Raw genomic sequence first — 25,140 nt, forward strand, 5'->3', positions numbered from 1 at the left:
ACTCTAAATATATAGTGTATTTCACTGCTTTGTAGTCTGAATATGTCTGGAAGCTAGATTAGACAGCTACTCTTCCAACTTGAAGTCTGTTATTTCTAAGGCAAATAGGGGCCAGAGGAACCATCAGAACAATGAATCAAGGTGTATCAGAACAATCAAATCCAAGCCACCATCCTTCTTCTGTGCAGTTTAGATTTTTTTTTTTTTGAAGGCTTAAATCATGGTATTTTGGTTCTACCCAAAAGCAACTCATTGAGTGACAGAAACTCCTGCCCTGCTGCTAAGTGTTGAGCAACTGAAATGCAAGGAGAAGCTACTTATTCATGAATATTACTTGTTATTGTTATCTAAAATATTATTTTTAAAAGAAAAAAGGCAAACAGATTTTTTTAAATGGAAGTTTCCTATTCCTAATAGAATTTCTTGCAATGTATTTTTAAAAATTTCCATACCATGAAGCCACAGAGCTTTTAGATTTATGTCTGCACCTCAGACCTTAGAGATTAGGTGGTCTCTTCCAAAAACACGACATTGGTATGCTCTTCTCATTGGGCAATGATGTTGAACTTTCTTGATATGCTCACCCCTCATCACTTCCTGCCTGGATTGTATATAGATTTTGATATCGGAGGGTTCTTATTCCCCTTTCTCCTAATCTGCCCTGCATGTGCTTTTAGATTAGTCTTTAGTAAATCATATTGCAACCAAATGTTTTCTTGTCAGAAATGCTTGATGGCTCCCCACCGCAAGCATGATAAAATTTGAACTACTACTAGATGTGCAGCACACTTAAAGAAAAAATTGTTTTTGTCACTGCACTTAGTTTTATTGTTCACTAGTATTCTTTTACATCCCTATATTTATGCTGTATTATGGCTCGCTGCTTATTCTCCAGGCCCTAGATGTTTTAGCTATGCCTTTGTTCCCCTGTCTTTCTGCCAAGAGTGGACTCGTTGGTCACTGTGAACTGCTGTTCAGGGGCAGTTTAAATGTTCTGGTAAAAGCCTTCCTTGTTGCTCTACCTGGGCATAAGTTTTCCTTTTTCTTAGCTTCCAGAAGAGTTCGTTTCTCCATCTTAAAAAATTGTATCTTCTTTTTCCTTTATCTGTGGGTACATTTTTTCCGCCTCTGCTTGATGAAAACTTTACTGAGGGTAAGTACCAAGTCTTACCCACCTCAGCAATTCACCACCCCGAACACCTTCCCTGTTCAAGCTAAACATATCCAACTCCTCCTCCTGTAGGCTAGCTTTTATTTCACTTCTAAGTATCAACTCCTGTCCTCATTCTTCTCAAAATTAAGGCTACCAATTTAACTGAAGGGAACTGTAATAGGGAATAATTGCCATTGAGACAAAACAATGATGCGTCAAGACCAATTAAAAAGCAGTAAAATGCCAGCAAATATACGTTTTTTAAGAGTCCTACAAAATTGCGTCTATGTTAATTTCATGTGTGCATTTCCTTTCTGTAGGTGATTTTCTTCCACCCCCACCTCCACCTCTAGATGATCCTGGTGCTCTTCCGTCTGGCTCTGGAAACTTCCCTCCTCCACCACCCCTTGATGAAGGTGCTTTCAGGGCACAGGTAAGATCTGTGGTGGAAGTCATGTTAATAAGCCATGCTAGGAAGCTCATGAATTCACTGATTGTTTCTGTGGTGGATAAACATTTATCCAGAGCCTAAAGAGAGCTTTACAACTCACAAAGAGCTAAGGTACTTTAATGCAACACGCCCCACTGAAGCTTTGCAGAGTTCTGCTGGCTTGCATTCTGAAGCCCTAGAAATCCTTTCACCTACTAATTTTGTTCTGAAACTGAAAGCCATTTTTTAGGAATGCCATTTGAGAATTCCACGTTTCCTTGTTATCCCAGGGACCAACTGTGCTTTTTTATTGCCTCCTTTCTCTATCCACAAACATTGCATTCTGCGTGGGTAAGAGTGATATTTTAAGGCTCTGGTTGGTCACTGTGGGTCCTAATTGGCCAGCAACATCTTTCTAGCAAAAGCGCCAGCAAACCTTCTTGGGATATTCTTTTCTGAGCGGGGTCAAGTGGGGTTAGGGATGCACATTATAGGATGTATCGATCTTATACAAGTGCTGTGCTCCAGGGAGTGATGATTGCACGCAACCCACGGCTGGAATCAGAAGCAACAGTGGAAGGACTTCTCAGCCTGTAACCTTGTAGAGGCACGGGTGACCAGATGCCACAATGTAGGCAGCTAACTGCTGTTCATATCAGGAGAGAAAACTAAATAGCAATGTTATAGAATCATGGTTGTCTTTTAGGGGTGATGATGCTATTATAGATACATAGAAGGAAAAATATATATCCAAAATATTTGGGGAGGAAATTAATGGTGTCTGGTAGTTGCTTCAAAATAATAAGAATAGGGAGCTAATGAGCGAGAAAATAGGTGAAAGAAGAATTAGTGATGAGTTGGTAATTGTTGAGTGTGTGGAGGGAGGTTGATTCTATCTGTATTTGGTCTACCTTTACATATGTTTACAATTTCCGACAGTAAGCTTTTTTAAAAAGATTTTATTGTTTGTTTATTTTTGGAGAGAGAGAGAGAGAGAGAGCGCACGAGCGAGTGGGGGAAGGGCCAGAGAGAGAGGGAGACACTGAATCTGAAGCAGGCTCCAGGCTCTGAGCTGTCAGCACAGAGCCTGACGCATGTCGAACCCACAAACTCTGAGATCATGACCTGAGCCAAAGTCAGATGCTCAACTGATTGAGCCACCCAGGCTCCCCTCATAGTAAGTTTTAAAGAAGAAAAGCCATGGGAAATCACTGCTTACATGGTTCAGTCCATTGTCTGGCTTTCTTTCGCCTAAATTTCAGGTTGGGAGAGACAAAGGAAGAAGTGATTCATTCATTCAGCAAATATTCCGTGTGCCTGTGTGCGTACCTTTTATAGCATGAGAATTCTGTAGTGAAAAAGACAGACAGGATTCTACCCGCATGAAACTGCCATGTTAGTAAAACTGGTGGATGTAAACAAAATAGGTACATTGATTACGAAGAACATTAGAATGAAATCAGGGCTGTGGGTTGGAGGAAAGGGTGATCCAGCGGCCTTGCTGAGAAGGGGACACCTGAGCAACGTTTTGGAGTGGGGAGAAGGGAGTAAACCATGTGAGTTTCTTGGGAGTATATTTTCATATGTTAGAACTTAAGTAATAGAAGAAGCTTTTTGTACTATTGAGAAGTTAAAATTAGTGAGTTCCAGTTATAACCAGTGGCCTCCAAGTCCGTTTGGAACCTAGATTTTTCAAAATCCATTAAAAATTTTATGTATTAGATATATATATCGTGGGTTTCCTACAAAAATCTTGATTTTCGTATAAAATCTTGCTGATAAAATGTTGTAAGCTAATAAAATCAAAGCTCAAATGCCACTAATGGATGGGAATCCTACAAAGTTTATATTTATTTTATGCAACAGATAGGTCCCTTGGCAAATAGAAATAATATGATCAATTTTCCTTATTTTTAGTTATCTTTTATTAACAACAACAACAACAAAAAACTCTTAAATTTGTCTTGTATATACCTTTGCTCTTATTTGGTCCAGGGCTATTCTTTGCATATTGTTGAATCTGTGTAATTAAAAATTTCACTTAGTCTATTTGCTCTCTTGGAACGTTATAGAAGCTATTTTGTTGCATTTTAAATCTTCAGTTCTTAAAAGCTTGTTTGACCTTGTGACAGAAGACTTGTGTTTGTTCATTGAACAGCTTATTCTAGTTACGTGATTCTCAACAGGTCACGCTGAGTCCGATTTTTCTCATAATTAAAAGTAAGGTAACTGTCTACTACCTCTAGTAACCAAATGAAATACAGATGGATTTGAAATTGGCAAGCTATAATGGCTGTCCAGATATTTTGATATAACTATCACTATATAAAAATAACAACAGTGGTAATGATAAGGCTTGCCAAAAGGTTTAATGAAGAAGAATTCAAACATGGGCTTTCATAAAAATTACAAAAACTCTTCTCCTCTATGGACCTTTCCTGATAAATGTACCAAAACCATGACTTTGTTTTTTATAAGGAAGGAAATAAACAAAATGCCGGTTGCCATGTTGGCTTATGTTCTTTGCAAAACAGAAGGAAGGATAAAAAATAAAATTGAGTTTGCCAAATGGGAAAGGACACATCTGGTAGGAGAGGCGTGTTATTCTTGAAGATATGGAAGATTGTTGGCAAGTTCAAAAGCACAGGGGTATGTCCGTCCCTTGTGTGAGAATGATAGCGACTTGGCCCTGCTCTGGCCATAGTTGCACCACCTTGGAATATGAACTGTATAATAGAGCCCAAAGTAAGGTAATCGCTGGAGAAAATTTTGCACTTTTTCCTCTCGGCCCTGGTGAAACTTCAGGTTGCCAAGTCCAAATTATAGCTGGTGAATGTGTTTTTATGTAGAAGTCTGTTTATGCTTCTAGCCAGATTTTCAGGTCAGAGTCAAAATAATGTCTACTAAGTACGACTATAGAATTTTAAGATTGTCAGAGCGGAAAAGGACCTTAGAGATCATTTAGTCCGACCCTGGCGCCAGCCATTAGTTACAGCCTCTTCAGGGACTCGCTAAATGGATTAGTTCCCTGTGTCTGCAGATGGAGAAACTGAGTCTCACGACTCTCCATACCTCATTTTGAGAAACCTTGACTTCTGGATTTGTCCTTCCTGTTGTACCAGATGGCCTTGCACATGGCTTTGCTTTAGTCTTCCATCAGCCTGTAAGTCTCTGAGGTTCAGATGACGGGATTATATGGTTTTATTTTGAAGGACTAGGCGTTGCTGGAGTTTTGCTTGGTGTCCTGTAGTTTTTTACCTGCTACACACTTTTTACGTATTTTTTTGCAAAAGGCAAATATTTCAATTCAAAACTTCTTGTTCTGAGAATTCTTTTTTTTTTTTTTAAGAGAAAAAAATGAATCTTGGAAAACAAATGAGGGCTTTATCTTTTCTTTTCTGTCAAGATCAGTTTGACCTCAGGGACCTGTGAGATTTGGAGTGACCATTTCACTCATTCATTTATTCTTCATTCACTCAACACAAATTGAGTAGCTTCTGTAAGTAAAGCATATATACTAGGGATTGTAGCCTTAGAACTTGGTGTCATGGGTCCAGTGTCCTGGCTCTCGACCTTAGGACCGTGTAGTGTTGTTCTAATCTGATGCTGCAGTTGTTAATTTCTTCCTATTTCAGCCAGCTCATGGGCAGGCCCTATAGCATTGCTTAGAGTAGTTTCACAGGTGGAGAATGTCTCATAGAATTTCAGGTTTACAAGGGAATTAGAGATCATACTTCCAGTCTCTCTCTTTTGTTTGGATCTCCTAATTTTTTTTTTTCTAGTTTAACAAGATATTTATGGGTGACTATTGCAGGTGAGATGATGTTGACAGATAAGGAGATGGTTCACGGATAGCACCTCTGAATCAAATCACAATGGTACCTCTGAATCACAAACACAGCTTTTAAGCTATAGTGTTCCATAGTAAATTATTTCTTAGTCATCATGCTCTGATCAGAAGCACAAGCTAAGTCCTATGTTGTGGTAGAGGGTGGGAGAAATAAATTAACTAACTGGAGATCTATGAGAAGGTTTCTTGGAGACAGTGTGAACTGAACTGAACTTTGATGGCTGATGTAGGACCTTAATTTTCAGGTGGGGTGAATAGATCTTTTAGCAATAAACTAACAAATGTAAGAGTATTGAAGGAGAGCACGAAGTAGTGTGGTAGGCCTGCATTGCCAGCTGTGGAATCTGCCCTTTATTCTGAAATCATTGTCAGTTTACTGCAGGTGTTTGTTAATATTTTAAAGATAAGGGTGACATCTCCAGATCTGTTGTTGGATGCCATGTAGTATTTTTTACACACCATCAGGCATAACCTGTTGCACTTGTGGGAAACCCCATGCAGACAGCTCTGGCACACTTCCTGGAAGTCCTCAGGGACTTGTCCTGATGGCTTCTAAGTTCAGGTGCCCGATATTTAACATCCACTTTTTGTGAGATCTCTGCTTGACTTTTCTTCATGACCTCCAGTTGATATCTCCTCATTGCCTCTCTCTTTGTGACTCAGTCCCGTGGTTTGCTTTAACTTGCCCACTCTCCAGAGATCTACATACTCCTTGCTTTCATCTTCCTTTTTCTGCTCATTCCAGTGGGATGGGCACAGCCACATTTGCTGCTGTCACCACAGTCCCTCCACCTTAGACAACAGACCATGATGCCTGTCGTCGGTTACTCCTTAATGTTAAAAACTCCTTTCTCTTATGGAACGGAAATTTGTGTCTGTATGATTTCTTTCTTTTTTTTTTTAATGTTTATTTATTTTTGAGACAGAGAGAGACAGAGCATGAATGGGGGAGGGACAGAGAGAGAGGGAGACACAGAACCCGAAGCAGGCTCCAGGCTTCGAGCTGTCCGTACAGAGCCCAGTGCGGGGTTCAAACTCATGAACCGGGAGATCATGACCTGAGCTGAAGTCGGACGCTTAACAAACTGAGCCACCCAGGCGCCCCCATGATTTCTTTCCAGTGATTTTCGTCTTACCATCTTAGAACACAGTACACATGCAAAGGAACAATCAGGCCAGGGGAGGGATAGGTGATGTCTGCCCCAAGAAGTTGATCATGAGAGCTGCTGAAAGAAGTGACTTTTCCGGAGGCCTGTGTGAAAACAGTGTAATGTGAACTATGCACCGAACTTGGGGAAATGCCCAGAGTTAATTGAAAAGAGAAGGGAGAAAGGAAACCTCTGAAATTATTTATGGTCTTGTCTTAGTCAGTCTTTCAAAGTTTGCAAGCCAACTCATTTCTGTTCTTCTGAAAACATTTTCAAAGCTCCTTTATGCACATGGCAAACAATAGATTATAGTCAGTTATCCACGTACGTCAATAATAATTTTAGAATCTACCATAGTTTTAGCAGAGCCAGCACTGGAAGCTGTGTCTTGCGACTCATAGTCTAGTACAGTCATGGTCACAGGTATGGAATGATGGATTTTTACCTGTAGACATGAAGGACTCAGGCCCACAGCCGTGGCCACGTTCTTTTATGCACTCGCAGAAACAGGCCACAAGACTTGCTTTATATGGCTTTGACGTACTCCATTGTAGAGGCCATTCCTTCCATGGCCTGATAGTGGGCTGAGGAAGGAGGAGGCTGGGTAAAAAAGGAGATCCAAGCTATAAAGGCTAAAATGAGTAGAGGCAATGTGCAGTCTTGCCTGAAGAAAACCGAAATGATCAGCAGCTCTAATCCACTCTGAAGTGCTTGTCCTTTCTGCACGGTGAGAACGTGAGAGTCTCTTGATCTACGAAAACATACCAAAGGAGTGATTGAGATGCCTATTTCTTCGTGGCCCTTTACCTTATTCCCTGGGCCTTGGGTTAGCAAGCCCTGGTTGGTTTGTAGGGTTGCTTGTGACCCTGGCGACAGCGGTGGCGATAGCAGCAGCAGGTTGCTTCATGGTTATCTCCTCCTTTTATGGTTGCAGTGGTAGGTCAGTGCGTGTTTAGTAGGGCTGGTGGGCTCCTAGGCACGTGGATGGCTTTGGTCAATATGACTTTCTAGAAGTGAATTTCAAAGGTTTCCTGTTTGCTTTTCTCTCTGAATCATCATGTGATTGGAAATTCAGACGAGAAAAGAGCAAGATTTTCGGTGTCTAGACTTCTAAGAGCTTCTTGGAAAGTATCAGGCCTAGAGCCCCTAGGGGGTAGCGCAATATTTCATGTAGCAGTTTGAAACTTTTTGCATGGAGTGCCATGGTGTTCTCCTCCATATTTCTAAAGGACCTATTGAAAGAGGTAAACCTTTTTCTGGGGATCAGGGGTAGAGTATGTGTCCACACACTCACTCCTTCACATTTGTCAATCCCGTTACCCCTGCCACTGCTACCTTGATGCGACCTAGGGCACACATACGCTTCCTGCAGGGAAGAACCGGCCAATTGCTGGGTAAGAAAAGTCTGGTGGAGAAACTGGTTGTGGTCAGTAAGGCCATAGGTCAGGATAACCAATGAGGCTAGGTTTCCTTTAGCTCTTGAGTTTCTTCATAGGCAGCAATTTACAATATTTGCCTATTTCAGAAAATTTTCTATGCCTAGAGGTATGTAAAATTGGAGTTGGTTCTTTCTGAGTCAGTGGAAGTTTTTTGTTTTTTTTTTTTTCTCATTTTGTCGCTGTCACCAAGAATCTCAGTGATTTCTTCAAAGCTGTAGTATGCTTACTTATTTTTTTAATATGTTTTGTCTCATAATGAAAATAAATCAAACAGTGCAGCTCAACTGTTTTCAGTAATGTTTCTCTATCACGGAAAAATCATGATCTGAACATTTACCCCGTGCCCAGTGTCTATACCAGGTGAGGTTTGAGCATTTTTCTTCCCGATGCATCTAAAAGCTTATTAAGGCAATTTGGAGACTATGCTGTAATATTTTAAACTGTGTAACTTAAACTCTTTTGAAAGGAACCCTTCTCATGTTAAATTGTATCACCACGTTACTAATACGCTGTAACTTTTTTTAGTGTTTACTTATTTTCGAGAGAGAGAGCATGAGAGTGTGAGCAGGGGAGGGGCAGAGAGAGAGAGGGGGGACAGAGGATCCCAAGCAGGCTCCATGCCATCAGCACAGAGCGCGATGCAGGGCTCGAATTCATGAACTGTGAGATCATGCCCTGAGCCATTGGACGCTTAACCGACTGAGCCACCCAGGCACCTCATAAACTATAACTTTTATTTGTTTATTGCAGTGTGTCTTACTTGCTATTTCTTTTTCTTGAATTTATCATTCTGATTCCTCCTGTTCTTTTTTTATCTCTGCCACAGTAAGGTTTTTTTTTTTTTTTTTTTTTTTTTTTGGAAAGGCTACATGGATGATCCAGCTCCTGAGTTTTTATATATCTGAAAATGACTTATTTTTGCCTTTATATTTACGTAATGCTCTGGCGGCAGGTAGAATTCTAGGATCAAATTTCCTTTTTTAGTATTCAATGAAGATGTCTATATTCTTATTTTAGTATCATTTAGTGTTACGGATGAGAAATCTGATTGCAGTGTGATTCTTTTTCCAGTTTATTATCTTTTCTTTGTTGGATCCGCAAGCCTTATTTGGGGGAGTCCGTGGTTTCACGGCACTGCACCCGGATACAGGTCCCTACCCTCACCCCAGTGTTTCCACTCAGCAGTCAGTGTATCTGTCTGATCTTTCTTATTTAGCTAAGGTGGGGGACTTTCTTGTGTTATTAAGACAAAGCAGTTTAACTTTTCGTTTGCCTTTTTTGTCCTTACAGGACCTCTATTTTATGATGCTGGATTTCTTCTCCATTCTTTGTATTAGGATTCTTTTCCAGTAGTTTTGCCAATGGGAGAACCCCTATTGCTTTCCTTTACTTTTTAACTTTTTTGTGGTGGTAGTCTGCTCTTCTAAATTTTTTTTTTAACGTTTATTTATTTTTGAGACAGAGAGAGACAGAGCATGAACGGGGGAGGGTCAGAGAGAGAGGGAGACACAGAATCCGAAACAGGCTCCAGGCTCTGAGCTGTCGGCACAGAGCCCGACGAGGGGCTCGAGCTCACGGACCGCGAGATCATGACCTGGGCCGAAGTCGTATGCCTAACCGACTGAGCCACCCAGGCACCCTGGTAGTTGCTCTTCTAAACGCTACATCCACCTGCATTTAGGGGAGGGAATGTGGTAGGGGACTGTGGCTCTGGATTTGCCGTGCTGGTTTACGTAGATAACTTGTATCTTGGTTCCAGGTCAGGAATATATAGACCTTTAATAAGCATGGTGACCACAGAGTGGGGCTCTGCACCTGGTCTCCACTTTATGTGTGTAATTAGGTGAGGCGGGCGAACAAAAGGGTTCCCATTAGATGCACAGCCCGAGAGCAGACCAGTGAGCTTTACTGCTGTCCTTGAGGCGACTTCTTAGCTGTGGGGATCCACAGGCAGGTAGCAAAGCCCCGATTGCAAGGTCCTGTATATGCCAAGTAAGAGCAGAAGCAGGTTGCGGGATGGTCTCTGGTTGAGTTCTCTAGGCTTCTGAGTTTCCTCCCTTACTCTTTCCCCCATCCATGCTTCTCAATGAGTATTTCACCAGGAGTGTCAGGGAATGTGGCAAAGAACTTTTTATTAGAAAGGATGAACTCATTAAGTGATTTTACTGCTGTTATGACATTCTATACTCCAAACATCATTTCCCAAGAGGCTCCCCCACCCCCTCACCCTTCTTGTTGTGACAGCTCAAAGTCAGCTATGAAAGTCAGGTAATGCTACCTTTTGTTTTTTATCTCAAGCTCACTCTCCTGCCCTCGAGGGCTTCACCACAGAAAAGCCCTCCTTGGTTGCATCATCGAAGCCAAGTCAAGCTTCAGGGATAACATACTATGATGGCTAACACTGTGTGCGCTGGACCCAGATACCCAGCCCCTCACCCACTAGCTGTATGCCTATGGCCATGTTATTTAACCTTCCCATGCCTCAGTTTGCTCTTCTGTAAACTGGAATCTACCTCTTTGGGTTGCTGTGAGATGCGTATAGAGAATATTGTATGTGCCTGACATATCCCAGCACTTAGTGTTTACTGTTGATGTCATCACTATTGGGCAATTCAGGGCTAGCTGGCCTCTGTGCTGAGTTCCGGAACAGTTGTCGCTGTCTTTGGTTTGCCCCGTGCCTCCCCAGGGATCACCAGAAATCCCATTCCTTGCTCCTAAATGCGTGAAGATTTTGAGTCTTTCGCTAAAGAGATACTTTCACAAACTCCCTCTGTAAAACATTCGATGAACTAATTCGATGATTCGATGAACTAATCTTTTCTTATAGTTCTAAAATTCACTGCTTTGGTAATAAAATATCACCTCTTTATAACTTCACAGTAATTTACAAATTGCAAAATACTTTATATGATCTTACCTGATCTTCACATATAAAAAAAAAAAGGACCAATATATTTTAACCATTTAAAATATATTTTAATGTCCCAACAAGTTGAGACAACTTTTTTAGATCTCACAAGTATCCTGGAAGCAGTGATTTAGTTTTAAATGAACAAAAACAAAAACAAAATGTATTTTGGGGACTTTTAAGCCTCTTGGCTTAGTATCAATTCCCTTACAAATGAGAGAAGGCAGATCATTTTGAATTCTCTAAAAGCAGCCAAAGTCATCAACAATATGTGTTCATGGCTGGTGGCCAGGGGCCACGGAGATTGCTTTCCATGTCGTTCTTTAGTGGAAATAAGCACACTTCCATCCTGGCCTTCGGCATCTTCTCTGACAATCCCCTCACAGATTGTATGTACCATGTACTTCTTATCCATGGATTTGGTAGGAGGCTCTGTTGGGCTCACAAATCCTTTAGTTCCATTGTATTTACATAATCCACTCAACACAGGCACAGAACAACTTGATCTGAAAGAAAGGGTAAAAGAGGGAATGGAAGATGCCAAGACCAAAAACCTAGGGCATTAACTCAGATTTTATTTGTGAAACTCCCAATGTTTTGGGGAGGTTTTCTGTGCATAACTGATTTTGCTTGATCCATTCAAAAGTCAGGTATTTATGCCCCCCCTCCCCCAGATAACTTACAGTATAATATTGCATGCAATACATATGCTAGTCCTTGAGGGGTTACACTATTCTTATCATCATTTTATCATAAGCTTTTGTGAGTGTGACCTGTCCAAGGCCTGCAAATTCCATAAATTCCAAACTTGACTTGGAGTGTTTTTTGTTTTGTTTTTAAATAGAAGATTTTCATACACTTGATCTCACTTGAGCCTTTAAATAACTTCTGAAAAGGGAAAGGTAGGGATAATCCCCATCTTGTGTAAGTGAAGATGCTGAGGCTCAGGGAGGCAAAGTAATAGTCCCAGTTTCCATGGTATTAAGTGTCCCAGGCAGGGATCAGACCCTGAGTCCTGTCAGTCCATTCCTGTCTCTCTTGCCATCCCTGCTTTGTTGTTACTTTTCCTTTATATTCTTTTTTGATGAAGGGCACAAAACACCAATTGTCATTTTCTCTCCAAGTACTCACTGTTTGGAAGCTCTTCCTCTTGTGAGTTCTGTTGTAGAATTCTCTGTGGCACTATTGTCTTCAGACTCTTTTTTTTTTTTTCCTCTCCAATTGGATGTATCTTTATGGATTGAAAGAGTGTACTTTGGCATTAAAATGTGGGAAATATGTTTATAAACCGGTAAAATGGAATTCTTTCCTTAGTTTTGTGTTTGTTTTTATATTTATTTCACCAATAAACTTCAGTAAAGATAACAATTTTTATTATGAGTGAAAACAAGTAAAATTGGTGATACCCAGTAGATACACTGTTTTTAGGGAAGTTTTTTAAAAGGTGGAATGGGGAGTAATACAAGAGAGGAGGATTCATATGATAAAAAAAGATGATTTTGCTGTTATTTTTAGAAGTAAAGGATTTGGCTAATGAGACACTCCCCCTCAAAGAGGGAGAGAGAGAGAGAGAGAGAGAGAGAGAGAGAGAGAGAGAGAGAGAGAGAAGGTACTCAGATTCATTCCTTTCCCCATAAGTTGTATTATTCTTTTCAGTGCTTCAAACAGCCTACGTCTGTCCTACAACCACTTTTGTTTTGAACTGTACAGGATGTGATTTGGGGAAGACCATCCCTAAGAGCCAAATCTCCGTTTCTTCAGCCATAAACTAGTATCATGCTTTCTATCTTCTGTTATTGTTGTTGTTGTTTTCTGATGATCACATAAAAACAACCCATTTGATAGCACTTTCTAAAACAGTAAGGATTTACCTTAAAAGTGTTCATTTTTGATAATATTATTTCAACATCCTTGAGCTTTAATTCTTTCTATTACAATGTATATCACCCCACAGTGAATTACTGCATGGCCTTTCAACGTTGTATTTGATTGTATGGCGAATATTGAAAAGAGAATGGCCGACTGTCCCCTGATCAGATATGTACTGATCCAAGCCCCAGCTGACTACAGCCTGTGCACTTCAAAGTCAGGGCTGTGACTTAGAAAGATCTGTCTCAGAACTTCACATAGTACCTGGCCAGCTCAGGCTTAGGTTTTCCATGAAGAGATGATCAAACAAGTAAATAAAGGACATGGCAGCCAGTAGAGTATTTCACAGTACACATTCAGGAGACTTCATCATTTTTATTATCATTTTACATCAAGCCATTTTGAAAGTTGAAATGTACCTAGAGGATTGTTTTCATTTCCTTTTCGCTCGTTGAAAGTCATACAGTGTCACTTTAGTAATTCTTTCTTGACCCAGCGGGGATAGAAACCAGTTTCAGGCCATGGCCACTATAGAGAAGTTTTTTTGTACAGTTACAGATTCATTAAGTAAGAGTCTCTCCTCTCCTTGCTTTCCTGCCTGCCATGTTTCTCTCTATAAACCGGGACTTAAGCCATGGTCTTAGCATCCACAGAAGTCATTTCCACTCTACTGAAATGGCTCCTGTACACTTTTGTCACCACCTCTGATTCCCTAGTGACTGTTCTTTTTCTGACACCTACCTCTTTCAGGCAGGTAACACTTGACGACTTGAACCTCCTCACTTCCTCCTTCAGTTTTCACTCTACAGAACTTCCTTAGTTCCCCTGCTGTATCTGTGACTTCCTTTTCTCTCTTTGGTACCAGCCTGCCCCCCACCCCCATCCTAAATTGAGTTGCCCACTCAGTGCTCTCCCTTTTGACCTTCTGTCTTCTATCAGTAGAAATCATAACTCTAATAGAGTCATCTTTGACCTCTGCTTATTTAATGATGTGAACTGCTGATGACTCTCTCCCTTAGACAACTCTCATGCCATTTATCCTAGGGCCTTCCCACACGGAAGGTCTTTTGTCTCTTCACATTCAGTGTGTCCCAGAGCTACTCATCGCTTTACCCCAAGGCTTCCACTCTGTTAGAAGCTCCACCATATTTTCTTATTTTTTTAAATATAATTTATTGTCAAGTTAGATAACATACAAAGTATACAGTGTGCTCTTGACTTTAGGAGTCGATTCCCATGATTCTTCACTTACATTCAACACCCAATGCTCATCCCAACAAGTGTCCTTCTCAATGCCCATTTTCGCCTCTCCCCTGTCTCCTCCCCTCATCAACACTCCTTGTTATCTGTATTTAAGAGTCTCTTATGGTTTGCCTCCCTCTCTGTTTGAAACTAATTTTTTCCCTTCCCTTCCCCCATGGTCTTCTGTTAAGTTTCTCAAGTGTTTCTATTCTTCCAAGTTCTAAACTCTGGTCATTGCTGATATGTCTTCCTTTTGTAATATGTCTGTTACCAGTATCTACTATTTTTGGTTCAAAAAGGACTCTCAAGTGTACTCTCATCTCTTCATTTTACTATTCATTGTTCTAGCTTCTTCCTTCTCCATATCACAATAGACTCATTGTTTTGATTCTGTTTTTTTTTTAAATGGCTTTGTTTGTTTGTTTGTTTGTTTCATTCCAGCTGCATATCCCTAACCGATTAGTCTTCAAAAAATGTTATTTTCTTCCTCTGACTTTTTGTTGCCTGCCTCATTAAATTTCTTCTCTTAGTTGATTTTCATAATATTCCATGACCTACCTCACTCTTTAAAGTACATCTTATCTCTCACTATTCCCCTTACGGGCCTTGCTCTTGTGAAGCTGATGTCCTCATTGTCCGCTTCCCATGCTGAGTTAATTTTCCTTATGTCTTTCTTGCTGCTTGAGACATCCTCATTTCTCAACTGATTGGAAATCCTTCCCATTTTGAATTGCTGCATTCAAATCCGACTTTCTTCCTGGTAGCTTCTGATGCCACCAGTCTCTTCCTTCTGTTTTTTCTGGATCTACTAACTGGGTAATGTGTCATGGTGACCTGACCCCACAGTTTAGCGCCAGGATGCTCTGCTCCGTCACTTACCAGTCGCATTACCCATCTTCACATGCAAAATGGGAATAATGACACATTCGTAGAAAGTTATTTTGAGAATTAATTAAGATAAGGAATACAGAGTATCCAGTAGTATGTGGTTTATAATAATGGTGACAATTAATCAGTTAATAATGTTTTCCTGCCACTTAATATATGCCTCTTTGTGGACCGATGTAATTATATCATATACATTTATATTGCCTCTAAACTATATATGATAAAGCCAGAATACAAATATGTCATGGAAGAGCCCTATACAAATTATTTAACATCAGAAATCTTAGAGACTCAGGTTTGGAAGTTCCCTAATCCAGCCCATCTTTCTTGTGATGAGGAACTGGGAGGAGGGCTAGATTTTTTAAGTGAACCACCAAAGACGACACAGTATGAGAGTTGGCCCCAACCCCAGCTGAGGGTTCTGGACTCAATGGCCTCAACTCATTCTACTTTCCTCTTGTTCATTCCCCTTTCAGAAATGGTCTAAAGTCTGGGTCACAGCTCATATTCCTGGATCACCCATAGGCTTTATCTCATTGAGGAATATCTGGTTGATATTTGTGGATGGACTGATTGATTCATTGACTCATTATTAGTCTTGGTAATAGAATTTTCTGGAAACATCTATGGAGTATGTACAATACATGGGCTTATCACTCTTTTGATGCTGTTGTAAGCAAACAAAACGGCTCAACACGTACCACTTCTGTGTACTGGCTCAGGGTAGCAGGGAAAGGAAATGGGAGAGGAAGTTATATACATCTTGAACAAATCACACTTTTCTATTTTTAGTCCTTGCTACTGTTTGGAAAGTACAGCCCCTGTTCATGGCAGTCTGGCATGTGTTTCCTCAGTGCCATTTCAAAAAGGGGAAAAATAAATATGAGAATTTTTTGTAGTGAAAATAGTTACTCAGTGAAATCACGTTAAGTTCCTTCTTTTTCTCTTGATGAACCCTCAAACCCACTGGGCTCTGACTCCTCAGCCTCAGCTCTGCATGTCAGAGGCTCATGCGGGATGGGAGACTGGAGTCAGCATAGCCTAACACAGTAAGATGTGCTGTGGTGTCTGAGAGAGACAGGGCAGGAAGGCGGGGGACAGAATGGTGACATCCCTTCTTGATAGTGGCTGGCTTGGCTGGGGACCAAATGCTGTCCCCTGGAGAAACCTGAAACCTAACCATAGGTTCAGACACAGCCTTACAGACCTTGCTTAAGCTGTTCCGACTACCCGACTCCTGTTTCTGTCCGTCTCTGCTATCCCTCTTTGGTAAAAGTTCCCTGTGGGTCTTACAGCCACTCTCCTAATTCAAATAGATGGGTCACTTCTCTTTAGTAGTGGAGACATTTAGGGGGATTTTCCCAACTTGAGTCTGTATTAGTTAACATCAGGCAATGATAACCTTATGAAGGAGAATAAAGTCACCCGATCTCTATTCAGATGGATTTCTATAATATAGTAGGACTTGACAGGGTCAGATGTGGTGATGGTGGAATGGCTTCGAGTCAACTGCAAGAGTCTAATGAGGCAGATGAGGGCCTGAACTGGGGCAATGGCCACGACACTGGCAAAGGAGAGCTAGAGTCTAGAGCCACTTGGAGACAAGGGGGTATGGGAAACAGAGCAGTCCCAGATGCTTTGCAGCATCCTGTCTTTCTTCAGGGGAGAGAGGTTTGCCTCCTGTCCTAGTGTTTGTCAAATAAGAGGATCCTCTGTAAAATCAAGGCTCTGAGGCAAGTGTGATAGGAACTTTACTAGAGGCGATGCTGACGCCACTGAGCAAAGATTGCCCCTCATTCATGAGAGGGTCTGTGCAATCTCCAGATGTAAGCAGCTCTGCCGAGATAGAATTGTGGCAGCAGGGTGAGAAGAATACAGGGCTGTAATTAATGCTAATTTGTGGATATTGCTGTATTGTTGTCATTGTTTTTTAATTGAATATGTATTAAGCTCCAACAGGGTGCTATGAATAATGCCAACTTACGGTTGATTTATCAGAACACCCGGAAGACTTTATGAACACCGATAAATGGGGACACATAGCACCCCTTCGAGGTGGCAAGTGCTGTTGCCATTTCTACAAATGAAGAGAAGTGAAGTGGACTGTGTTTACTCTGTCGGCTCTGTGGGTGGGAAAAGAGTGCTGTCAGACCAGCATTTTCCTGTCCCCGGGAACTGGGTTAGAATACATTAGTAAAGAATTTCTCCTTAAGTGCGTTCCGAGTTGTGGGATTTTAATGAAATTGTTCCAGTTATCGTTGTTAGCACTGCATTAGCACCAGGCGACCAAGTTCTAGGCCAGCAGGTTTCAAATTTAGTGTTAAAAAGAGCTGGGGGAGGGGCTAAGGGCTTGTCAAATACAGATTGCCAGGCCCTGCTCCCAAAGATTCTGATCTGATAAAGGTGGGCAGGCCACTAAGAATTTTCCCTTTTCATGAGTGTTTGAACACTCTTGTCCTCCGAGGAGGCCCAGCTTCCCTTCAAAACCCAGTCTCTTTCTTCTTATCTGTCTGCAGCCACCAAATTCTAGCCTCACCCTGAGACCAGGGTTTTTTACTTAGTATCAGAGGGTGTCCTAGAACTCACCGAGTAGCATCCTGTAATGTTCTCATTTATAGAGCACACTATTAGCTGGCATTTACAGAAGACCTACTGTGCATTTAGCATTCTGCTGGACATGCCATTCCCAGGACCTTATCCCACCTGGATTCCACAATGTCACTGTGGGGTTTGTATTATTATTCCCATTTTCACAGGAGGACATAAAACTGAGAGGTGGGGGCCCCTGGGTGGCTCAGTTGGTCGAGCTTCTGGCTCACGATTTCAGCTCAGGTCATGATCCCACAGTTCATAGGATCAAGGCCCATGTCAGGCTCTGCACTGACAGTGTGCAGCCTGCTTAGGATTCTTACTCTCTCTGTCTCTCTCTCTCTTTCTGCCCCTCCCCCCCAGTGGTGCTCCCTCTCTCAAAATAAATAAATAAACTTAAAAAAAAATGAGAAGGGGATGTGACTTGGTCAAAAACATCTCAGTACTTTCAATCTTTTCGGTTTAAATCCAGGTGAGGGCCCAGATTCCACTTTGAACCACAAGTGGGAACAGAACCCCTAGAATTGGTTTAAGTGGAATATATCCTAAAGAAAAATGTTCACACTGGAGTAGGGGAGACCAGGGTGGGAAAGGTAGGAATGGCCAATTATGATCTTCCTTATCCAACTTTGTTATTTGTTCCGGTAAATGGTAGCCATTTGCTTATTGCTTGATTATTCTGTGAAAAAGGAAACATTTCTGGGGAAAGCCTCACGTGAGGTGTAAGCAGAATTGTGGAGTCGAGGAAGGCTTTTAAAATGGAGATGAGAACCTTGAGGCTCGGATAGCTTTGCTCCTTACTAAATAAATGTCTTTTCCACTCTCAGTCGCCTCTGCCCGGGGAAGTCAGTGTTCGCATAGCGCTCTGTTAACTTGTATTTCTGAGGGTGGACGCAGAAATGCGTGCTGTCTTGTCAATTCACATTCATTCCCGATTAAGGTGGAATCAACAGCTTCCTGATAGAGTCCTGTACTTATTTTTTTTTATCAATTGTAAACTTTTCCGTAAAAATAGGAATTCCTGCTAGGAGTGTCGTTGATGTAAATTGTCTGTGCACCGCCTAAAATATATGTGATTCATACCATGTGTTTGTTCCCACATCCACACTGCGTCCCGAGATACAACCACCCCTGCCCACCTTCTCTTTTTGTCACGGGGACGCACGTACCCGTTGGAGGTCTCTACCCTGGATAGAGGCCAAGCTCCTTCCGTGCACAACTTGCCCACCTGCACTTTCTGACCGCAGCTGACCCTTTGAGCCTGATCTTCCTCTATTTTTACCTACAGGAATATTCTTGTTTGCCCAGTGCTAGTGCATGCCACAGTGTTCCCCCGATGTCTTTATGCTCGTGTGGGAAATATCTTAACTCTCTTTTCTCCATTCGAGATCTTTTCAATTCTCCTCAAGTACATGCAGCCTTTTCTGATTTCTCTATTTTTCTGCTCTAGTGTGTTGCATCTCCTATACCTGAATATTACCTGCCTGTATTCAGCTCTGTGATACAGTCGTTTGTGGATCAACTAACCTTTCTCATGCACCTGTAAGCACTTGGAAGATGAGAACCATTGATTACCTTTTTTTTTAAAAATAATTCCTTCATATTAATAGGGCCTGAGTATTTGATAAATATTTCTGGAAAGGTGAATGAAACCTATACTCAATGGAGAAGTAGAAAGCAAAAGAGACGACTGGAGATTGTCTTTTAACTATAGTTAAGGCCGTGACCTGAGTCCCAGTAACCTGATAGGATAATCACAGTTCGATGCTTGAAGGGAAAACCTTTCCTATTTGCATTTCTGGCTTGGTGTCATGGAAGGTGCCAGAGCATGAGCCTGGGAGTGAAATGTTTGAGTCCTAAATTCTAATACTTCCATTTTCTACCTGAGTGACATGGAAAGTGGTCTTTTTCTCTGACCCTTGTTATCCTCTTTTTTCAACAGGAATCATATCTACCAATCTCTATTTATTTTACTATTACTATTACTGTTAGTGCTATTATTATTATTATTATTATTTGCACAGACAGGACTCTGCCTGTGCAACACAATGAGAAATATTGACACAAGTGCTTTTTTAAGCTCAGGCACTTGCCTGTTGATGATGGCGGTGCAGACAAAGCTACGGTTTCCTTTCCCCACGTTCCTAGAGGTCATTGCATCCCAGGCTGTGTACAGGGGATAGAGTGGCTGACCGCGATTGTACTAGCTCATAGGCCACTTCCCGGAGCTGCCTTTGAACAGCAAGTTTGACCAAGGTAAAAGGATGAACATACTTGGGACAATTATTAGGGAGCAGGTGCATCTTTTACTATTAGAAAATAACCTTCCTGACAGTCTCAGTAATCCTGCTCCCCATATCTTTTCCATTTTTAGCCTGTGAGGTAAGATATCATGTGTGTTTTGTCTTGTCCTTTTCTGCCAGCTTGCTAGCATGTTGTCACCCTCCCCTATTTTCTTCCATTTCCATTAATCAACTGCTGGCCGTCCAGACAAGGTAACTGAAAGCAGTTTCCTTTATAAAGTTGCTATCCATGACCCTATTTTTGAAGTGGCTGTTTCAAATTGTATCTTGTTAGTGGCTGCTCTGTATCTTCTGTATTTTCAACTATCAAAGTACACTTAAACTAAATAGGAACAGAGTAATTTGGTTCCAGTAAGTGGCTACAAGTGAGGAAAAATATATCAACAACAATGAAACACTTTAGATTCCTTATAATGTTAGGTAGATTGTAGGTAGGTGGATGTGTTAGAAAAGCAGAACTTTTGAACCAGAAGAAACTGTAAAGATCAAGTCTAAACCCATCATATTGCTGGTGAGCAAACATAAGCTTAGAAGGACAAAGCGATTGGCCCAGGGTCACCTGATGAATTATGGCAGAACCAGGACCAAATGCCTAGTTTGCTCCTTTCTGCTTTCCTGGCTCATACACCCACCTCCGTGGTGGCAAAAGAGAATTCTGTGGTTGTCCTGGGTAGGTAATCAAGATCATTTTTCTGGGTCTTACTATTATTAAGTCATCTTCTGACAGTAGCACACTTGTAAGTTTATTAGGAGAACATTTTAATACTGTCTTCTTGACAGTTGGGAGTTTTGGGTGGGTGGACTGGGGCCAGGGAGCATTGACTTAGGTCTTCCTGACCCATCATTATCATTTGGCTGTTGGACTTTTAGCAAATCACTTAAGCTTTCTGGTCCTTTGTTTCCTTTTTTGGTTCAACATGGCCTTGTGATAGATGGTGGCTAAGATTCTTCCTGTCTCCATTGGGTGTGAGCCTCAGTGTCCCCACCCATTCTGGCATCTCTCTTCTAGGAATTTTGGTAGCTCTTGTTTGCGCCTGTACGTTAGTATTGCAGTTGAACTGGCTTGAGGATGACTCTTCCATTTTGTTGGTTTTATCCCAACAGTGAAGTGGAAATCCATGGGGAATGTCTCTGCTCCTGTCTTTTGTAACATTTCCTCATCTGTAAAATGGGACAAGAGGATCTTTCTGTTTATATTATAGGCTCGTAAGAACAACGGTTGAAATAACGTCTGAGCTATTGCTTTGGAGAAGATGTTTCCCCGTATAGGATGTTCAGATTCTAGTCCCATTTCAACCCCTTCACTAAATTATTACCTCAGACATTTAAATCACTTCTTTGGGGGGGCACTATCATTATTTTTCAGTGAAAATGTTGGAAGAGCCCCTTAATGCTCCCTTCCAGTTCTGATATTTCTTAAGCCTGAGTTACCATTTTCATGCTAATCATCTATAATCTAGTCACACTTCCCCAAACATCCTTTATCTGAAAGTCCTGATTGATGGAGCTCAGCACATAGAATCACAGCCACAAATGTATAAAAGAATTTCTCACTCCTTTTCCACTTTGATGGCATGCCCCTTCGTGTTACACATGGGAACTGAATACTTTCCTTGGTTTTCAATTTTGTCATCATTTTGAGGGGTCATGAAAGGATTCAAGGGGGGAAAAAAAGCTTGAGGATGATGAGCTGATATATGATGTTAATATCAAAGTTCTATGTATTCAAACATTTGCTCTTGGTTATTTCTATTATTCTGTGGAGGAATGTGAGAAAGTGGCTTCTGTCACAAATTTATCGTGCCCTAACTCATTGGCCCTGTATTATCAAAATGCAAAATAAGGAAACTATCTTCTGTAAGGTCTTATTTATTTTTATTTTTTAAAAATACTTTTCATGTTTATTTATTTTTGAGACAGAGAGAGAGTGGGGGAGGGGCAGAGAGAGGAGGACAGAGGATCCGAAATGGGCTCTGTGCTGACAGCAGAGAGCCCAACGTGAAGCTCGAACTCACGAACTGCGAGATCGTGACCTGAGCCAAATTCGGATGCTTAACTGACTAAGCCACCCAGGATCCCCTCTTCTGTAAGGTTTTAAAGCAAAACCAATAGTGGAAATATCTGGCAGGGCCTGTTTTCTGTTGCATATTTTCTATGGTGAGGACCCAACTGTATTTTATTCGGTCTATTTAATTCATAGGTTCAAACGATTTTTTGTTCTCCGTCTGCCACGCCTCAAATTAATGTTTCCTTAATGGAAAATCAAACTGATTCTTTTTTTTTCTCTACCTTTTAAAATTTCTACTTGTAATTTTTTGTATTAATTGTATTATGCAAAGCATTTCCGGGAAAGTTTCCATGATCTCAGATGATTTTATGGATATCTTTATAAATATTTCAATTGGGTGTACAGGCATACCTGGTATTTTACAGATATTGCATTTATTTTTTTAACAAAATAAAGCTTTTTGGTAACCCTGTGTGGAGCACGTTAATTGGTGTCATTTTCCCAGTAGCATTTGGTCACTTCATGTCTCTCACATTTTCGTAATAAAGCAATATTTCAAATTTTTCATTATCATTACAGTTGTTATAGTGATCTGTGATCAGTGATCCTTGGGGGTACCATGAACCACACTCATACAAGGTGACATAATTAATCCATAAATGTTTGTGTTCTGACTGCTCTACCGACTGACCGTTCCCCCCTCTCTCCCTCTCCCTGGGCCTCCCTATTCCCTGAGACACAGCAATATTGAAATCAGCCCTGTTAACAACCCTACAGTGACCTCTAAATGTTGAGGTGAAGGGAAATGTTACACATCTTTCATTTTAAATCAAAAGCTAGAAATGATTAAGTTTAATGAGGAAGGCACATCGAAAGCCAAGATAGGCCTGAAGCTAGGCCTCTTGTCCGGTTAACCATGTTGCAAATGCAATAAAGTGAAACACAATCAATTTCTGGAAGAAAATTAAAAGTGCTACTCCAGCGAACACATGAATGATAAGAAAGAAAATTGCTGATATGGAGAAAAATTCACTGGTCTGAATGGAAGATCAAACCAGCTGCAATATTCCCCCACATTCCCAAAGCCTAACTGATACATAGCAAGGCCCTAACTTCATTCAGTTCTGTGAAGGCTGATAAGGAAGTTGCAGGAGAGAAGTTTGAAGGTAGCAGTGGTTGGTTCATGAGCTTTAAGGAATGGAGCCATTTCCATAACATAAAAGTACAAAGTGAAGCAGCAAATGCTGAGATAGAGGCTGCATGCAGCAAGTTATGCAGAAGATCTAGCTAAGATAATTCATGAAGGTGGTACACTAAACAACAGCTTTTCAATGGAGACAAAACAGCCTTCTTCAGGAGAAAAAAAAATGCCATCTAGAATGTTCATCACTAGAGAGAAGTCAATGCCTCACTTCAAAGCTTCAAAAGCTGACTCTCTTGTTAGGGGCTATTGTAGCTGGTGACTTTAAGTTGAAGCCAGTGCTCATTTCCCATTTTAGAAATGGTAGGACCCTTAAAAATTATGCAAGATCTACTCTGTCTGTGCTCTGTAAGTGGAACAGAAAAGCCTAGATGACAGCACATCTGTTGACAACATGGTTTTACTGAATATTTTAAGCCCACTCTTGAGAACTACTGTTCAGGGGGAGAAAAAAAAGAAGATTCCTTTCAAAATATGACTGTTCCTTGACAACGCACCCAGTCACCCAAGAGCTCTGATGGAGATGTACAATGAGTTTAATGTTTTCCTGCCTGTAAACACAACACCCATTCTGTAGCCCATGGATCAAGGGGTAATTTCAACTTTCCAGTCTTATTGTTGAAGAAAATACATTTCCTAAGGCTATATAGCTACCTTAGACTGTAATTCCTCTGGGGAAAGTTAATTGAAAACCTTTTGGAAAGGATTCACCATTCTAGATGCCTTTAAATACATTTATGACTCACAGGAAGAGTTCAAAATATCACTATTAATTGCAGTTTGGAAGAAGTTGATTCCAGCCCTTATGGATGACTTGGAAAGGTTCAAGACTTCAGTGGAGGAGGTAACTGCAGATGTGGTGGAAACAGCAAGAGAACTAGATAGAATGAAAAGTGGAGCCTGGAGATGTGGCTGAATTTTCTGCAGTCCCTGGATCAAACATTAATGCTTCTTATGCATGAGCAAAGAAAAGTTTCTTGAGATGGAAACCAGGCCTGGTAAAGATGCAGTGGAGATTATTGAAATGACAGTAAAGGATTTAGAATATCACATAAACATAGTTGATAAAACAGAAGCAGGGTTTGAGAAAACCGACTCCAATTTTGAAGGAAGTCCTGTGGGTAAAATGCTATCAAACAGCATCACGTGCTACATAGAAATTGTTCATGAGCAGCAGATTCTATCGATGCAGTGAACTTCCGTGTTATCTGATTGTAAGAAATTGCCACAGCCACCCACCCTTCAGTACACTACCACTGTGACCAGTCAGGAGCCCTCAGCATGGAAGCAAGATCCTCCAGCAAAACGATAATGACCTGCTGAAAGCTGAGGTGATGGTTAGCATTTTTTTAACAGCAAAGTATTTTGATACATTGTTTTTTTTCTTAGACAATGCTGTTATTGCACACTTAATAGACCACAGTACAGTGTAAACATGACTATTATAGGCATGGGGAAACCAAAACATTCATTTGACTTGCTTTATTATAATATTTGCTTTATCATGGTGGTCTAGAACCGAACCCCCGATATCTCTGAGATATGCCTGTGCTTCCTTTTTTCACACATGGACGTGCTCGCGTGCGCGCGCGCGCGCGCGCACACACACACACACACACACACACACACACACACAGAGTAGAAAAGGCAGCTTAGTATAGTGTTTGCTAAACGATGTATGGGACTGACTAGCAAGGTGGACCTTAAGGATCCCATTTCTTCATCTATGGCTTGCCTAGAGAACCTGCAGCTGTGATTTTTGAACTATCTTTTTATAGAAGTGCTTCTGGGACATTACTGGAGCTAATGGGGAGGACCCGCTGGGTGGAACCCTGGGCTTCTCCTGATGTATTTGAACCAGAGTAGTTCTGTTTTTATCTGTTTATGTAATGAGGTTCCATATAGAATTTCATTTCCAGCAGAGGATTCTGCTGCTTTAGAAAGGTGTGGCAAATGTTTATTTTACTGTCAAATAATCTTCTTGTGGTTATTATTATGATATGCATTTTATTAACATAGGTAATACATTTTTCCATGTTACCCTATAGCTATGCTCATGCAAACTGATCTTTATTTTAATCACAAGGAGCTACTTTGAGTATTATCAATATT

General features: G+C 41.0%; 1 protein-coding gene across 5 annotated transcripts in view; it reads left to right on the forward strand.

Moving 5' to 3' along the window:
• Positions 1-25,140, forward strand: part of LOC115523314 (LIM domain containing preferred translocation partner in lipoma) — a 679,286-nt gene that overhangs the window by 299,644 nt on the left and 354,502 nt on the right. For all 5 annotated transcript variants that reach the window (XM_032594731.1, XM_030329251.1, XM_032594730.1 and 2 more), the window contains one exon: positions 1,474-1,586. In XM_032594731.1, the coding sequence (XP_032450622.1) occupies positions 1,474-1,586 (113 nt within the window). The remainder of the gene's footprint in view (positions 1-1,473; positions 1,587-25,140) is intronic.

Source organism: Lynx canadensis, chromosome C2 (assembly GCF_007474595.2).
Source record: "Lynx canadensis isolate LIC74 chromosome C2, mLynCan4.pri.v2, whole genome shotgun sequence".
Lineage (NCBI taxonomy): Eukaryota > Metazoa > Chordata > Mammalia > Carnivora > Felidae > Lynx > Lynx canadensis.